At 36.0% G+C, this 17485-nt stretch overlaps 1 protein-coding gene across 1 annotated transcript in view; it reads left to right on the forward strand.

Annotated features, from left to right (window-relative positions):
• The window catches only part of LOC111873092 (transmembrane protein KIAA1109), a 169575-nt gene that overhangs the window by 72271 nt on the left and 79819 nt on the right, over positions 1 to 17485 (forward strand). Inside the window, 5 exon segments of the mRNA XM_033754961.1 lie at positions 3286 to 3466; positions 6249 to 6410; positions 7168 to 7293; positions 14079 to 14208; positions 16335 to 16658. Coding sequence (XP_033610852.1) covers positions 3286 to 3466; positions 6249 to 6410; positions 7168 to 7293; positions 14079 to 14208; positions 16335 to 16658 — 923 coding nt within the window.

A 17485-nucleotide genomic window follows, 5' to 3' on the forward strand; every position in this document is an offset into this window, starting at 1 on the left:
AATAACAGTTTTGACTGATCTAAACATGAGAAATGTATGAGCTGTTTGGGTGAAGAAAAAGAGTAGATGAGATGGTTCTTTATTTTAAGAAACAGCAAAGTATTTTTTAGAAAACAATGTGCATTGTACAATACATCAGACAGCACATGTAGTAAAGACAAGCAGCGGCATGCACACAGGAAGACTACACAGAATAACACCTGTACAGTGTGGAAACAAGAACTAGCCGCTGCAGAACTTAGACATAGGGCGAGTAACCCTAACAATTTTAAATTTAAAATTTAGAGAAATTTTTAAAGGATTTTAAAATTATAACTAAAGATTTTATAGTGCTAGTACAGAAAAACCAAAATTGACGTGTGCAAAATAATCTACATACCAGACAGATATCAACGAGGTAAATGTTGATAATAACGAAGAAATAACAATGTGTTTTTTAAATGTTAAATTTTAGACTGGGTTCAGTGTGGCAGTAACGTAAGAGTATACACCTGATGATGGCCGTTAGAGGCTGAAACATGTAGTGTAGAGGATAACAAGATCAAGGACATATAATATATATTGTTTGCACTTGGGACGGATTTTGTATCATTTATTGTGTAGAGTGCAACAGGATGCTTAAGTATAATATTGTTAATTTACTTACTTTAAATTTCAATAAAACAGGATGCTTAAATATAATATTGTTAATGTACTTACTTTAAATTTCAATAAAACTCAGTATATTATATTTAAGCATTAAACTCAGTATTTAAACTCAGTATTTAGAGTTTCGGTCCATGAATTGTAACACAATGACACAAATTAATTATGATCAGGAAAGTATCTCCAGTGTAACAGAAACTAAGTTCCTTGGTTTGATTATTGATGATGTATTATCTTGGAAACAGCATATTGACCTAGTGATCAGTAGATTATCCTCTGCGTGCTACGCATTGCGAAATATAAAACATATTGTATCATTTGCAATGTTAAGGTCAATCTACTTTGCTTACATACACTCCATCATGAGTTATGGTATAATCTTCTGGGTGGCTCCTCACATGCCAGGAAAGTGTTTATCTTGCAAAAGAAAATTATTAGAATCGTAACGAACACTAAACCTTGCAGGGATATTTTCAAGAAATTGGAAATTATAACATTATATTCTCAGTATATATACTCATGACTTTTATATATAAATAATAATAAACATTCATTTAACTTTAATAACGAGATTCATGAATATACAACTAGATCCCAAGGTAATTTACATGTACCTAGTGTGAATACTTCAAAATTTAATAAAGGAGCCTATATAACAAGTATTAAAGTGTTCAGTCAACTTCCACAATCAATAAAGATTTTGGTCAATGATGAGAAAAGCTTTACATTTACATTAAAGAGGTTTTTATGTCATCATTCTTTTTACTCTACTTTCAATATAAAGAAGACATAGGTTTGTAATCCAGATATTCTCTTGAATTGTTTGTTAGGTAAATTTTACACATGATGTATTACCCACTGACTAGTTGCTCAGCATTTAAGGGTGTAAATTTTATGGTAGTATGGTATTGTAATAGACCATCTGCCTTAAATAACATATGACTGTATACAATTAAGATGGTCATGAATGGTTTACTCACAGCTCATTTCCTTTTATCCTGTAGAGGAATATGTTAATAAATAGTTTTCAAATTTTAAGGTTCTTGCTATGAAATGACTGATTGTATATACTGAATTTTTATTGTATATTCTAATTTTTAAATCCTGATGAAATGTACTATATTTGGACTGTTAAATTAAGTATTTGTAGGTATGTGCCCGAAATAATTGCATCAAACTTCTATTTTATGAATAGGTCTTTTTTATTGATTTATGATGGTGACAACGATAATCATATATCTGTATAAATTTGATCATATTTGAATATTTTATGTACAAATTTTGTATTGTGACTGTATTGCATGTTGATGGGTTCATTGTTTTTATGTATGTGTTTATGTATTTTGACATGTTCTATATCCTATGGCATGTGTGACCTGAAAAGGATCTATGGAATTTAAAATAAAGTGAAAGGAAAGTTACTGGGTGCAAAAATGTGAAACAAGTATTCTGTGGACCTATTGAAGAAATGAATATAAGAATTATGTTAGTGGCATGGAATGGTACAAATTTTATGTCTATAAGTAATAAAACTATTGTTTTTAAAATGTTCTACTATGACCTTTTTGTGTTTGTCTTATATGTCAGATTTTCTTGTAGTTAGATAAGTGTGGGATGAACCAAGTACGAATTTTCAAGTCTAATTATAAAATACGGAACATTACTGTATAGGTAGCCAATGTAGGAAATCACACAGTTGGTAGAGCTACACAGACATTGGAGCTGTAATCTCACTGATTCAATGTGTGTGCTTGGTAGGCAACTACTGAATATATGTGCCTGTTGAAGTGTGGATGACAGTGGGAGATCAGTTCATGCAAATTAACTTCAAATCCAGCCAAGTCAGCCTGCAGAATACACTTCTGAACCACACTACACAATTAACAAGTAGGATATTCTTTTAGTGTCCTTGCTAAGGGTGTTTTATCATTTATATCAACTTTGTAATAAATTAAAATTTCAACACACTATACATTCTCAGATACCAGCTCCAGCCTGTACCTCATACTCTCAAAGTACAGTACTCAGTAGGCCATGCCATAGCTTAAGTGATTATTCACTGGCTTCATGATGTTGTGACTTGGGTTTGATCCCAGGTGAGGTCATGTGTGATTTGTGGTGGACAGAATAGCACTGAGGCTGGTTTTCTCTTAGTATTTTGGTTTCCCTTGCCAATTCTCATCCAACCTATTGCTTCATACTCACCTGTTTTCCATGGTTGGTACAAAAGGCTTAACAGCAACAAGTGGACTCGGTATCATTCCCCCCCCAGGCTGCTCGGTGACATAATTAACTCAGTTTACTTATTGGTCAGTGATGAATCCTGGTCTAGAAGTTGAGTTATGCAGATATACAACCACACAGCTTGGCAGTGCTAACAGTTGTAATTCCCCCCCCCCAAACACACACACACACACACACACGTTGTGTGTTTGAAATGTTTACGTGAGTTATGAACCAACCTGCTTCCCTGGTCTGACACGTAACATGAGAAATGCTGTGGCATAGTAGTGCATACATTTGTTTCCAAGCAGAATGGTAGTCAGCTGCATATGTTGTATGGCATTGAAGACTTCAGTATAAGTAAGATTCCTTGATATGACAAGTGTAAATCCTCATTATTTTATTATTTTCTGTTAGGTTGGATTGGAACTTGCTGAGTACAGCATCACCTGCAATTAACGCGTGGATGAATCCAAGTAACAGATTCGCAATTCAAGTGGTTCACATGATTCGAAGTATGTACAGACGCTCTACAGGCATTGTTGCTTGCCTCATGGCAGAAGCATTAGATGTCCAAGGGATCCACATTCCCATGAAGGTAATTATTTCATCTTGTCACTGCAAATGTTGTTGTCATAATTGTCACCATGACTGCCGCCACCACCACGGCCCCTGCCACGTCATCATTATTGCCACTGCCACCGTCACTGCTGCCCCTTATCGCATTGAAATATGAAGTCTGGTTGCCCTGCTATTGAAATTACAAAACACATCTTTGTTATATTATGCTATAATTTGGAGGATCTTACCAGAGCTCATTCGTTCAGTATGTCCTTTTATTTTTTCCTGTAATGTAGTAATCATTCAACAAATGTCACTGGTTGGTTCATCATCTTATGTGCAACATGTGCTTCTAAAACCTATTTAAATGTTTCCTACACCCACACAATGCTTCTTTTGACCTTATTTTAAAAGCTCTTGTACATTGCACTACATGTTTCAACTGACATAGGTCATGATCAGGTGTCTGAAAACTGCTGTGCTTCTGTGTTATAATTTGTTATATCCAATGTGTAGTCCCATCTATGCACTCATGTATTTTATGGTGCTGGGTGTCTCTTCCTGTTGTGTTGTGTTTTGTGTCTAGAGCACAAGTGTTGTAAACTTGTGCCTGTGCTTAATTATTTAAATGGTATGCCATGAAGAACTGGACTCAAGCAGGCAAAGGGACTTATGCCAGGGCCCTCTGCCAGAAGACTGAAGTGTTGAAATTAAACAGAGACCAATTAAGATGGGTGACAGGACTATTTACAGGACACTGTCACCTAAAATGACACCTTTTCAAACTGGGAATGACAGATGACCCCACTTCTGAAAGGCGCCTAGAAGAAGATGAATCAGCTACAAATATCCTATGCAATTGTGTGAGACCATAGCTTATTTTAAGATTTCATCACCTGGGCCAGTTCTTCATGGAACCAAGTGACTACTATGACACCCTCATAAACTAAATCCTACATTTCATTTTAATTGTAGGATTAATAAAGGGTTAATCAAAGGGGAAGAACAACAGAACTTTGATGGCCACGGTGCAAGGGCCAGATTATCATGGCCCACCCATCATGCATTCATGCCATGAAGATATATGACGGAGTGGTGGCATAGCACCACCATACTTGACCTTGGCATTAAATGGAGGGGTGTGGTCAGCTTCACGCTCCTGCCGCTTTACCCCAAGGAAGTTAGCCCGCAGTACCCATTGGATAGGAGGCTGGGTGGACCCCAGAGCTGACCTGGATGGTATGCTGAATAGAAAAAGATCTTGCACTGCCGGGATTAGAGCCCAGGCCATCAGCTCATTCCCATACCGCCTGGCCTATCCTGACTCCAAAAATTCATAATTATGTTATCATTTACTATTCATTTCTTTTCTTTTTCATGCCACTTACCTGCTGGCATCAAAAACTTATATGTTTAAATTTTGGCATTTGTGAGGAAAAGGCATATTGACTTCTTAAATAATATGATAACCTCTTATGAGATATATGGGTCCATCACTTTACTTCCAAAAACAGACTTTTCTATATGGACTGGAGAGAGACAGATTAACATTCACTGACATATTTAAGATCATGACAGCAGAAGTGGGATGATGGTCACTATGTTTTAGAATGCTAATTAGTGATGTGGATATCTAGAATAAGACCTAGCAGTTACTACTGGTTACTACTGCACTCTCAGAAGCTCCCAGGTACCAGCTGTAAAGAAGATACAACCATGTCTTTTGTCCAGTTTCTTCCTGTGTCCAAAACAATGCATATCTATGTACATTGCCAGTCTGGTCATGTGACACTGACTGAATTGAGTTTGGATGTTCTCCATCTTTCTTTTAGTCCTTACTAGCCATTCTTTTAATTCAAGCTGTTCTTACCAACACAATTCAGGTTGAGTGATAAGGTGAAAAGTTCAGGCAAGGAATGATGTCGGCATCAACTGAAAGATTTCTTCAAAATTGGAATGCAAAATGTCTCACGGTACTAAAAGTGTTAAAAGTGTTTATTTGAGAGGAGGAGTTCAGAAAGTGACTGTAATATTATTTTCTTGTCTTAATTATAGGATCTGAAAAAAGGAATAAAGTCCATGTCACATTTGTCACATTTAAACTCCTCTCATATTTTATATGAAAAATACCTCACCCTGTGTACGCAGTTAAAATTGTGTATTTATGAAGTAGGTTTAATGGAGTACAGTATTTGTCTTTTTAAGAGACATTCTGAGCTGTTACACTTCCTAATACATGAATCAAATGCTGAAACATGTGTCAGCAATCTTTTATAATCCCATATTAAACTTCTTGCACCTGATGGACCTTTTTTTTATTGCTAGTGGTGTGGGACTAAGTCCCTTGTACTGTGCCCACTTCTGGCCTATTGTACCAGCCCCAGATGATAGGTGAGGGTGATTTTGGAGCAGTTGGTGGAATGAAGATTGGCAGGGGAAACCGGAGTACTTAGAGAAAACCTGCTCCAGCGCCACTTTGTCCACCACAAATCCCACTTGACCAGACCCAGGATTGAACCCGGGCCACCACATTGGGAAGCCGGTGACTAACCGCTTGAGCTATGGACCTTACTCCTCATTCATTTACAGTCTTTGTCTTAATAAAATTCTAAATGTACAAAGAAAATATCACAATGATGATGCTAGATCATCGTCATTATACTCATAAGAAAATTCCTTGAGAAATATTTATTAAACAGCCTTGAAGATTCCATGTATGTTAGTCGTCAGTAATTTACTCTTAGTATATGAGGAACAGGATGAAGCTGGTATGTGAACAAATATATATGCGTGTGTGTTGAAATTTTAATTTATTACAGAGTCGATATGGAAGGTACACACCCTTAGCAAAGACACTGCAGGAAGATCCTTCTTGTCAGTTGTGTAATGTGCTTCAGAAATACATGCTACAATCTGATCTGGCTACAATAGAAGCAAATTTGCGTGAAACTGATCTTCCTCTGTTATCCACACTTCGACAGGTATGTATGTTAATAAATATCCTATCATTCATACACAAATGGTAATATAGATTTATTCATTTATAAGAACCTCAGATAAGAGAGTAAAAAATTTTAAGGAATAATAGTTGTATTACTAATTCAGACAAAATTCTTAGCTACATTTCTCCTTCACATGCTGAGTTCTTCTGTCCATCTCTTTATTGTGGATCATTTTATGACTACAGAACTTTCTAATGTCGGATCTTGCACCTAGTAATTGTCCTTGATCTTTTTCAGTTGTCACATATTGGCCTTCAAATTGTTGCATTTCCTCTGTGCCTCACATTTAGCGTCATTTATACAGTATATTTGATAACCATTAATTTAAAACAGATATCATCGTACGTACAAGAAGCAAATAATCTGCACAAGTCACTTTCAGTATCATCAACACACACAAAAAATGATGTATGTAGTTATTAGATAAAAAGTATGAACTTTGAAATTCTTCGTAACATAATTTCCCTCATTTTCCTGTAAGTTCATCTCTATTGGGGCAATGTGTCATCTTCAGCACCTTGTCCTTTCCTCAAAGTGAAATGTGGTTAAAAGTATTGAGAATTTAGTGATAGAAGAATAAGATTTTAGTTTCGTAGTTTGATTTTCACAAAAATTTCATAACTTCACACTGAAATAAGAAGTCCTGAAAATGTCAAAGGAAACTGCTTGGTGATCTTACAGATGGTTCGTACTGAATTCAGCTTGTTTACTTTGTTGTAACTTGTGTTATTTACAGGGTGTTATTGTGCTGAGTCGTCAGTGGAAGAATGTCCTGTACACACCTCTCCTTCTGGATCACAAATACAAAAGTAAACATATCAAACCTCTGAATGTTACATTTGCAGTTCCTGAACCAGATGAGGTAGGAACATGTTGTGTGTTACCGTAAGAACTACTGTCATATTGATATTGACAAGTATATTATATGCTTTCAGAATTAGATAACTTCAGTATTGTGAAATTGTTAATGTCATTGGTATTGGTAGTTACCTGACACTTCTGTGTACCCTCTCAGGGATACTGTCAATAATGAATATTGATGGATATCAATTACTGAGGGTAGTTAAATTGTTTGTGTGTCAATATGATGAAAATACAAACTAAGATTAGAGAGGTGGATTTAGATGTAAATTTTGTGCCAGGTAAGGTCAGAGTGCATGAGACAGCTTGGGGGTGTTATGGTTAAACTGACACTATGTAACTAAATAAGTTTTATTTGTCTTTCAGTTGAAGTTTCATTGTATTTCACAGTTTCTTCACAGCACAGTTTAAGAACACACTCGCTCTTACAATCACACCATTTACAATCTCACAACTACTGCTATCTGCAGTAGCCTGCGAAGGCTAGACTACAACTGACTGGTTGACTGACTCACTGCTGGCTAACTCGTAACTCGTAACTGACTGTGAATAGTGTTCGCTGCTCTTTATTTAGCCCCGTTACGGACAACACAGAAAACAGTTACGTAATAGGCACCACTGTTGTGTAACGTCGTGTTTACCGACTACCTAGGAACAGTCGTTGCACGGACTCCCCGCCATGTTTACAAAGGCGTTAATGGGCAGTGCTGCCAAGAGTTGTTTACGTCTACGTAGCAACTGCGGTGTCCCGTGTTACGTCACCGCGGGGAAAGGGGTGTATCCCGAGCGTTGCACACTGATGGACGGAGTGGGGGTATGTGACATCACAGAGTTCACGCGACCCCCACCTCCTGCTACGCCATCCACGTCACAATATGAAGCTGTGATTACAGGTTACAATAGAAAACACCAGTTAGTTACATGAACAATACTGGTCTACTTTGATATATTCTGAGGTGGGTACCTAGCCGAAAGTCATTAATTAACTTTATCAGGGTGACTGAGTAGAGTCTGAATTGAATTTGAGTGATTTAACTCTCAGCTACAAAATAAACATTGAAAAAATTTACAAAATTTGTTAATTCAACATCATTATCATAAACTCCATTTTCCCCTTGTACATTTTGTAATCTAGTACTGTTATGCAACCATACAGTATTTTGAATGATCACTATTGCAACAAGCAGGAGAACCTCAAACAGTTTCCATCTCTGGCCGCACTTTCTGCGGATGTCCTCTCCATTTATTAGCTCTTTATATACTAAATTATAATTTCACGATCAGTAATGGATATTTGTTTTTTACAAAGATGGACACTGCATTGTTGATTGAACTGTAGGTACCTTTCACTGCCATCTACCATTCCAATTCAAAATATTGTGTACACCACTTATGGCCATATTATGTTTGTCCCTTGTAACCACAGCATGGCACATCCTCAGGCGGCAGCTGAAGGAAATGGCCTCCAGACATGGAGGGTACCTGTGAATATAGTACTCGTAAATAAACAGTTGCATGCTACTGGCAAGAGATGAAATTGTAGGGGATTGTCATTGTGGATGTTGATGTAATAGATCATTATTATATTGTATATGTTTATCAGTATTTTGTTACAAATGTGTATGCTGTTGTATGACAACTGTAATTCTTAATTGTGACTGTGACTAGGACAATCTCCACATCCGCATGAGAATGTCTTCTTGACAGGATTTATGGAAGGTGAATAATTGAAATGAAATGAAATGAAATTAAATTAAATGGTCAGTTTTTCTGTATTCTTCAGATACCATAGAAAACGTGGCAGTACAATTGAACAGTACATCAGACATTTGTAATCATCAAGAATGCTTATGGTTCAGTTAAGAGGGAATGGTATTCTCATTGAGTTTAGTATATCCATGAAACCCCATAACACTCCTTTAACATATTAATATGGGTTACATAAAATCTGAATTGAAGTTTGTGTACATAAAAATATGTCTGTGTTTTCTGTTTGCAATGGTTTGAAACAGGGAGATGTTTGTTGTCATAGCTTTTCAGCTTTTGTTTTGGAGTAGGCTGTCAGGCCTATGGGACACATCAGTTCCTTGTCTGTGCTGATGCCCTTAATTTATTGCCCAGAAACAGAGACATTATAAGAAAGAGCACAGAAGCTCTATTTGACGCTGGGAAGGAAGTTGGTCTAGAAGTGTATGCACAGAAAACTAGTATACATTCATATCTCATTGCTAGAACCATGGAATAAAGATAGCTGACAGATGGTTTGAAAATGTGAGGAAGTAACAGGAGGCTGAGTAAAATTGCATAATGAGGATGTTCGTGATTTTTACTCCTCGCCAAATATTAAGATGATCAAAGCATGGATAAGGCATATATCATTCTGAAAGGCAAAGCAGTCAGAGTTCTGGTAGAAAGGGAAGAGACCACTTTCAAGACCTAAGCATGGATAGGAAGATCATGTTATAAGAAGTTCTGAGGAAGAACTAATCGCCTGTTTTCTTTCACTGCTTATTGAGCAGGCCTATTTGATATTAAGTAGACTGCATAAAAAACACCGCGTCCAGCAGTTCTTCTGTTATTGTGTGTTGCCATGGAAATATGTTAACTAAGTTATTGCATAGAAATTGTCATCTCTTCTGGCTCCACTATTCTAGCTTTCAGGCTTTGGGAGGGGACACATGGACACACAGGCAGCAAGGTGATCTCATAAGCCTCCTCCTTCCCCCCCCCCCAAATTAGGGAAGTAGGTTGAGTATGGAGCGTAAAGGAATAGAATGGAAGAGAGTGGACTGGATTCATCTGGCTAAATATAGGGATCACTAAACATGGTAATGAGCCTTCAGGTTTCATAAAATGCTGGAAATTCAGCACTTACAGACAGCAAGTAAAGAATTAACACGGGAATATTGACTTAACTCAGTCACTAAGGGTCAACAGCTTATGGATAAATGTTACTATCATATGTAATGAGATGAAATATCTGTTTTATGTCTGTGTTAGTAATGTTGATGGCTATGCTTTTGTGGTTGAAATTGTAGCCCCGTAATTTTGGGAACTTGATGTTTATTCTGGCAGTAAGAGTATGTCATGCCTACTGAGAATATTGCTATCAAAAATTAATTTCTTATAAACAATCCAAACTGTGAATGAGAAATGTGGTTTAATTTATCAGGCACTCAACAGCACCTGTAATTGCCATTTGGAGACTACACATCGATTTTCACGAGATAGTTTGCTTGCTGGTGGGCATAAGGAAAGTTTCAAGAAAATGAGTAAGCTGGCTAGCCAAGTGCAAGGAATATGCATTATATAGCTATTTGTGTTCTGGTTTGGTGCTTCATGTTGAATATATATGCTGTTTGGTTATGCAATGGTTCAGGGATAATTGTATCTGTTGCTTTATTTCTTTCCACAGCCTTTGTCAAATACAAGAGTGAATTGCTGTCAGAGAGTAGCATTCAGTCACTTGGCTTGTAGAACAAGGGAATGAAGTCTTATACTCTTGTAAACAAAGAACAACTAGCACTGGTAGAAAACCTGAAGATTCAGCACTGCTAATATCAAAGCCTATACTGGCCTATTCAGTCTATTTCCCAGCCTTAATGCTTATCTTCCCAAAATCCAGGGTAACTTACTCACCCATTTGACTAGCTTGAGATGGCAAAGGTGTGTTACCTTATCATTTCTCCAGCCAATATGTGGAGTAGTACTGAACTAGGAAAGTAACACTTTGTATTTCATTTTCCAAAATGTTAGCCAGACTAACACTGTTGTCATGAGCACTCCACCACTAGAACATGCATTGTATTCCTTAGCACTAGACTGAAGTGAGTGATCACCTCAAGCTCTAACCACTTTATCTCTGGATATAGAACTTTCAATACATATTGCTGTTGTGCAGGATAGATCAGTCAGTAAAGTTACTGGCTTTAGGCTAGGTGGCAAGATAAGATTCCTGACATGAGCAGGGACTTTTCGCTTTGCAACCTTATCCAGACTGGCTCTGGGTTTTACCCACTCTGTTATCTAATGGATACATCTGCATCCATCTTCATGTCTTCATGATCCGGTTCTTAATTGCAGACAGTTTTACCATTATGTGTTATCAGAGAGTTCATAAAGTTTCCTTACGTCTTGTACATTGTATAATGCTCAAGTATCAGCATTTGAAGATGCATTAATGACTTGCCCTAAGTAACTGAAATGTGGGTACATGATTTATATGAGATTACTCCATACAGTTAAAATAACATTCTTCTGCTAGAAATGTTACAGAGAATGTTTTCCTTTTCCTTGTTCTGAAGGCCAATTTTGCAGTTAGAAAAGATACATTTTTTACTTTTGAAATTGTGAAAACACACTCAGAACACATGCACCTGAATTAGTAGCAGTAAGAGTGTTTCAGACACATGGGAAGTGTTAATAATGTGTGGATGTTTCAGCTGTATTCGCAATGGAATATTTTAGTTAGTAATGCTAAGCAGAATGGAAAGGAGCTTTCAAGGCTTGTCCTGTTTTTGAAGCAACATGACGACTTAGGGCATATACTAATTCAGATACATTAATTTCTTGTATTGCTGAAGGAATATATTCCTTAAAAGGCATTCAGTGACCAAAAATTTTAGTGATTTGAGGTCTTTATTGTGGTGACTGTGAAGAATACTGTATTCTGGCATGTGGCATTGTGTAATGTAGAAGTTTATGGACTGTGGCAGAACACACTCTCTTGCACTTCAACCCTGAAGATGGCAGCAGTAAGTTCCACTGGAATATCGATAAACTTCTACCAAACTACTCATATACATCATCACATTCCACATGACATTATTCTGGAAGCAAAAATATATTTCCCATTAATATAAATTCAATAATTATAGATGTAGTGGCTTGAGATAATAAATAAGTAAATATATAAACACTTCAAATCTGAGTATTAATATTAAATATAAATAGTAATAAAGGAATATAAGTACATTTTATTTGCACACGTGTGTGCTTATTTAATGAAATCAAACTTTCAGTTCTCAATACCTCCTGTGTGTTTGAAAATACAAATAATAATCTACATCTTATGGATCCCATTAGTTTGTCTAATCACATAATATACATTATGAGCTTTCTGATCCCTGCTGCATAGCAAGTGAATCTGCTTTTGAATGGGGTATGCGTAAGGAAAGTATTCTGCTTTTTACAGTGATAGAAATGTAGCTGGCAAAGAATATTTATGGTTTAATATCGATTTTGAACCATGAGGCAAGGATGTGGTGTACTTCACATTTGCAAAAGTGTATGCTGAGAATGTGCTGGGGAAGACATGCAGAAAAATTGTGCACTTAATTTGACATGACTTATGCAAGAGACTTTTGGCACTGGAGTCCAGTGCTTCACCCTTAAAACTAAGTTACATTGTCTTTTTATAATGTTATTATGTTATGTATTTTGTGATGCTAAATATAAAGATGCGAAAATAATGCCCCATCTTCTTTTAAAATGAAACAAGGGAATTCCCCATTGAGCAGGTTTGTGTAGTTGTAACTTCCTAGAGGTACCCAAGGCATATCTTCATCAGGATATATCTCATTTCCTGAAGTTTTGTTTTGGTCCTCTTCAGTCACTTAAAGACAGATTCCAGAATGGTAATATCAAATAGGCCATGACCATCTGTTTCAAAATCCATTTTAACACCCTTCATGATCATATAATTTATAAATCCATACAGGTTCCTCAGTCATCCTGCCATCCAATTCTATATAGTCTATATAGGCATTAAATAACCCACAAAAATGAACAACTGGGTAACCTATATATTTTGGACATTATTTTATCATAAGCTGAAAGTCGCTTAGTCATGATCTTCCTGCTTCTAATTATAAAGCTTAAAATTTTCGTTGGGCCTATATCATAAAAATCATGGGGTGAAACTCATGAACAAGTGAAAAATGCACATAGAGACCGTGTTATGGACAGGAGCACTTTTTATGAGATCTTTCAGAATATATTGAAATTTTGCAACGAGTGACATGAAAGCAGAATTTTTCTGCACTGTCCTGACTCTCATTAAAGCAAGAAATGAAAAGTATACCCTGATAGAGTACACACTCTATCCAAGCATGTTTGCAGATGTGAATTTCTTACACCACTTGATGTTCATTTAATAGTTTTTTTATCCATGCTGAACTTGTTTGTGAAAAATTAGTGATGGCATAGTATAGAAAAACGTTCAAGTCCACTGTATTCAGAACAAATTAGGAATAAAGGTTCCCCTCCCCATTACATATAGACCAAAATGCCAAATATTTCAATACACTTTGTGTTTTGTTTCATGTACCAATTTTTGTGTGATCATTTGCTTTTGACAGAATTTGAGTTGAGCTTCATGCAAAGCATTACTTACATTGTGCTAATACAAATAAAAATTAAATTTGCTTAACAGCTTTTAATGTAGACCCCCATTTACCAAATTTTATTGTAAATTGTTCAGTTGTATCGGAAACAGGTGGATAGATATACACAGTACCCTCAGTATACAAAGAACATGTAAAAATGGGGAGTTATTTTCTGAGTGCCTCTTAATATAAGAAAATAGACTTTCATGCTTATTAGTTCTCTTTCTATCATATGACATAGTTCCCTCTCGGTCCTCAGTCTGTCTTGGTAATTTGGCACTGGGAAATTTGCAGGGCTGCTTTGGGTGGTTGGAGGTCCTGGTGGCTATACTAACATAGCGGTGGATGTGTAAATCTTGTAGACATTTTACCTTCTGCAGTTTGGCACTTGGTTTTGCAGGAGATTGTACTAACAGATGGCGAGGGCGAAGGTTCTGGGGAGGAATGTGAGGTAACAGATGAATGTGCCATGCTTCTTAACACAGAAGCTGGTACCATGCATAAGGTGATTAAGGCACATGACAGAAATGGTAAGTTGTCATTTTGTAATTTATAAAATTGCATGAAATCATTGCTTTTTCAGTAGTATTGCAATAGGAAACAGTGCTTTAAGGGAGGTCCTACATATATTTATCTGATTTACCACAGTTACTATGGCTATGAATTAACCATGTATTAATATTTTAAATGATCACAAAATTAATGTATGTTTACATTATCGCAACAGAATTGTTGCTTACTAATGCAAAACATTTTATTTGGAGTCTGAATAACAGAGTTAAGACAGGTTACACTCCAACAATTTTAAATTAATCATTTTGATATTATGTTCCTTCATAGTTACTTACAATATAATCAACATAAACAGAGACATTGAACAGATTTCAACAGCAAGTTTTTAAGAATAGAAACTCAGGATTACAAAAATTGTCAATAGGAATCATGCAAAATATAAGCACAACAACAGGAGCAAAGCTGTGGCATATTTCCAACTTTAATTCAAAATATTAGTTTACAGAATTAAAGCTGTACACTGCTTATGTCTTCATTATTTGAATGATTAAGGGAAATTGGTGTTCATTAAAGAATTAATTGATTGATGAAATCAGTTAATCATCATGGGCCTAATGTGTACTTAGTTCTACATTTCTGTGAAAAGTTATAACTGAATCTAATGTTGTGATACTATAATGAGTTTAAAAGGAGATGCAACCCTGATGAAATGTTTCCTTTTTTAAGTACAAGAATGGTATACAGTCTTGAGTAAAGAATATTATTTTGGAATGTGCCATAACATAAGGAACATGATGTCCACTACTTTCAGCATTTCTCTACTGATGGTTTCTTTCATGAGTTGTGTCTCATTTTGAACACAGTGGCCATTAAGGTGAATGCAGTTCTGTAATTGGTATGGTTAGGGTTTTGAAGGTTGTCATTTTGATTACTCCTAAATACACATGTCCCATTCTTAGTATATGGCTGAACCATCTTTTACATTTGTTCTTGTAAATTTGTTTCCTGTGAAACTATTCCTGACATTTTGTATATGATACAGGCAATGGGTGAAACATTGGTATCGTACACAATTTGTAGGCATTGTATAGAATGTCAAACAGTTTTAGAAAAAGTGTGAAATTAACAGATTTTGATTATTTCTTGTGTATTATGCCTAGGTATTTTGTAGAATGCCTAGATATTCATTGAATACTTGGATTGATTTATGAAAACTGTTATTGGGATGAAAAAACACATGAAATAATATGTAAATCACATGTTTGTTCCATTAGCTCATGTTCACTGACAAAACAGTGACCTCTTAAAGCATCTTTGAGGAGTCCATACAGATGAAAATCAACTGGTGCAAGGTCAAGGCTGTATGGTGGATATTGTAAGATCTCAGATCATACTTTCTGGAGTGTCTGAACCATCTGAACAGTGTGGGTGGTGGTAGTAAGGGGACAGACATTCTCTTGCAGCAGCACATCGTCTTTTGTCAGATTCCCTCAGCGTTCACTCTGAATCATCAGCTTCAGCTTATCATGCAGAAGTTCATTGTATTGTGTATTATTGTTACACCCATTCCTGTTAATCCTCAAGGATTTGTTTCTGTGAATCCCAGAGCACAACCTTTCCTGTTGTTGGTTGAGATATTTTTTTTTGTGGGAATGATGGGTGTTTCCATTCCATACTGTCTGACTCAGTGTAATGGATTCACATTTTGTCACCAGCATTAGTTCAGCTTAAAAAAGTATGATAATTCTAGTTTAAAAGGTTGTTTACATATGTCCAAAAGGTTGTGTATATGCTGCTACATGAGTTATTTCAGAATCCATCTTGCACAGACTGTACAGAAATGAGGTTTGTGGTGGATGATTTCATAGACAGAACTGAAAAGTCTACAGTTAGTTTGCCACTTCATCGATAGGCACCCTCTTTTTGTTAAAAATTATCACAACCTCGAAATTGTATACAGTACTTAATTTTGTACCTTGCCTGTAACATACACATTCAGATTTATTGCTGTTTCACCTTACTTTCCTCCAGTTATACCAGTTCCATATTCATAATTTGTAAAATTCTTAAAATTGAATGAATATAAGTAAGTTTCATTGAGAAAATATGTCAGGTAGATATAAACAGTTGTTTATTTCTTTAGGACCATCCTTAAAACCTGATGAACTGCTGGTGCCATCTGTTGGATCCCCTCATATTGCCAGTCATGTGGATCACACCCCAACAGTTACACCTGGAATTGTAGTTGGTGGTGTGGACAGCTTGTTCAACTCACCGTCACCCCCATCACTTCAGCAGCAAGGTCATGGAGGCCTTGGTGTGGGAGGACATCGGAAAAGAAAGAGGTCTCTTCCCCCATCCCATCCACCATCTTCATCACGAGCCTCGATTGTGTTTCCAATACCATATGGTAACCCTTTCACTGCACCTTCTTCACAGAAGAAGTTTGATGCGGAACAGGGCATTGGTAATGTGTCTTTTGTAGTAGTTATGTAAGAAAATGATAAATTGAATGTAAATGAGGCAAGAACAGAAAAATGTAGGCTTTCACCAGTACAGTATATGTATCATCATCCCCCACCCCCAAATGTAAAATGTGTTTCAGATGAAAGTTTTAAATCTTAGTGACAACACATTACACACACAAGGACCCCTCATGCCTCCAAATTTAAATTATCTGCATTTCAACTTAAAACAGATTCAAATAAAATAGTTCATTTAAAATTGTGTGAACCTTGTTAACAAAATCTTTGATACCTGTTATAGTGTATTTTCTTGCCTCTGTCATTTAATAACAAAAATGGTCAAGTCTTCACTATGTAACTAGTATAAGTACCTGTGCGTAATTTCAGTTTCAAAATATTTGTTATACCATTATTCAAGATAAAAAGATTTTGTAAAATATTAAAACTATTCAGTACAATGTTTGTTTTCCTTGTGACATATAACAGAAAGACAAAAATAATATTATGGGCTCCTGACCTTAAGATGCAATGGTAAATGTAACTTTGCAATGTAGAAATCAGATGGGGTAACCTTCAATCAAATAGATCATGTCCTCATAGAGAAGTGATTTGCGACGAATATCCTGGATGTAAGAACATTAAGAGGGGCCAACTGTGACAGTGATCATTACTTAGTACAGGTTAAATATAGATGTAAAATAAGTTGTCAAATATCCAAGCAGTATGAGAAATGTAAGAAATTTAATATTGACAAAATTACAGAGAGTGATAAGAGAGAAGCATTTCAAAATAAAATTAAAGAAATTAATGACAACAGAGCAAATAAAGA

The sequence above is a fragment of the Cryptotermes secundus genome, unplaced genomic scaffold (assembly GCF_002891405.2).
Source record: "Cryptotermes secundus unplaced genomic scaffold, Csec_1.0 scaffold120, whole genome shotgun sequence".
In the NCBI taxonomy this organism is placed as follows: Eukaryota; Metazoa; Arthropoda; class Insecta; order Blattodea; family Kalotermitidae; genus Cryptotermes; species Cryptotermes secundus.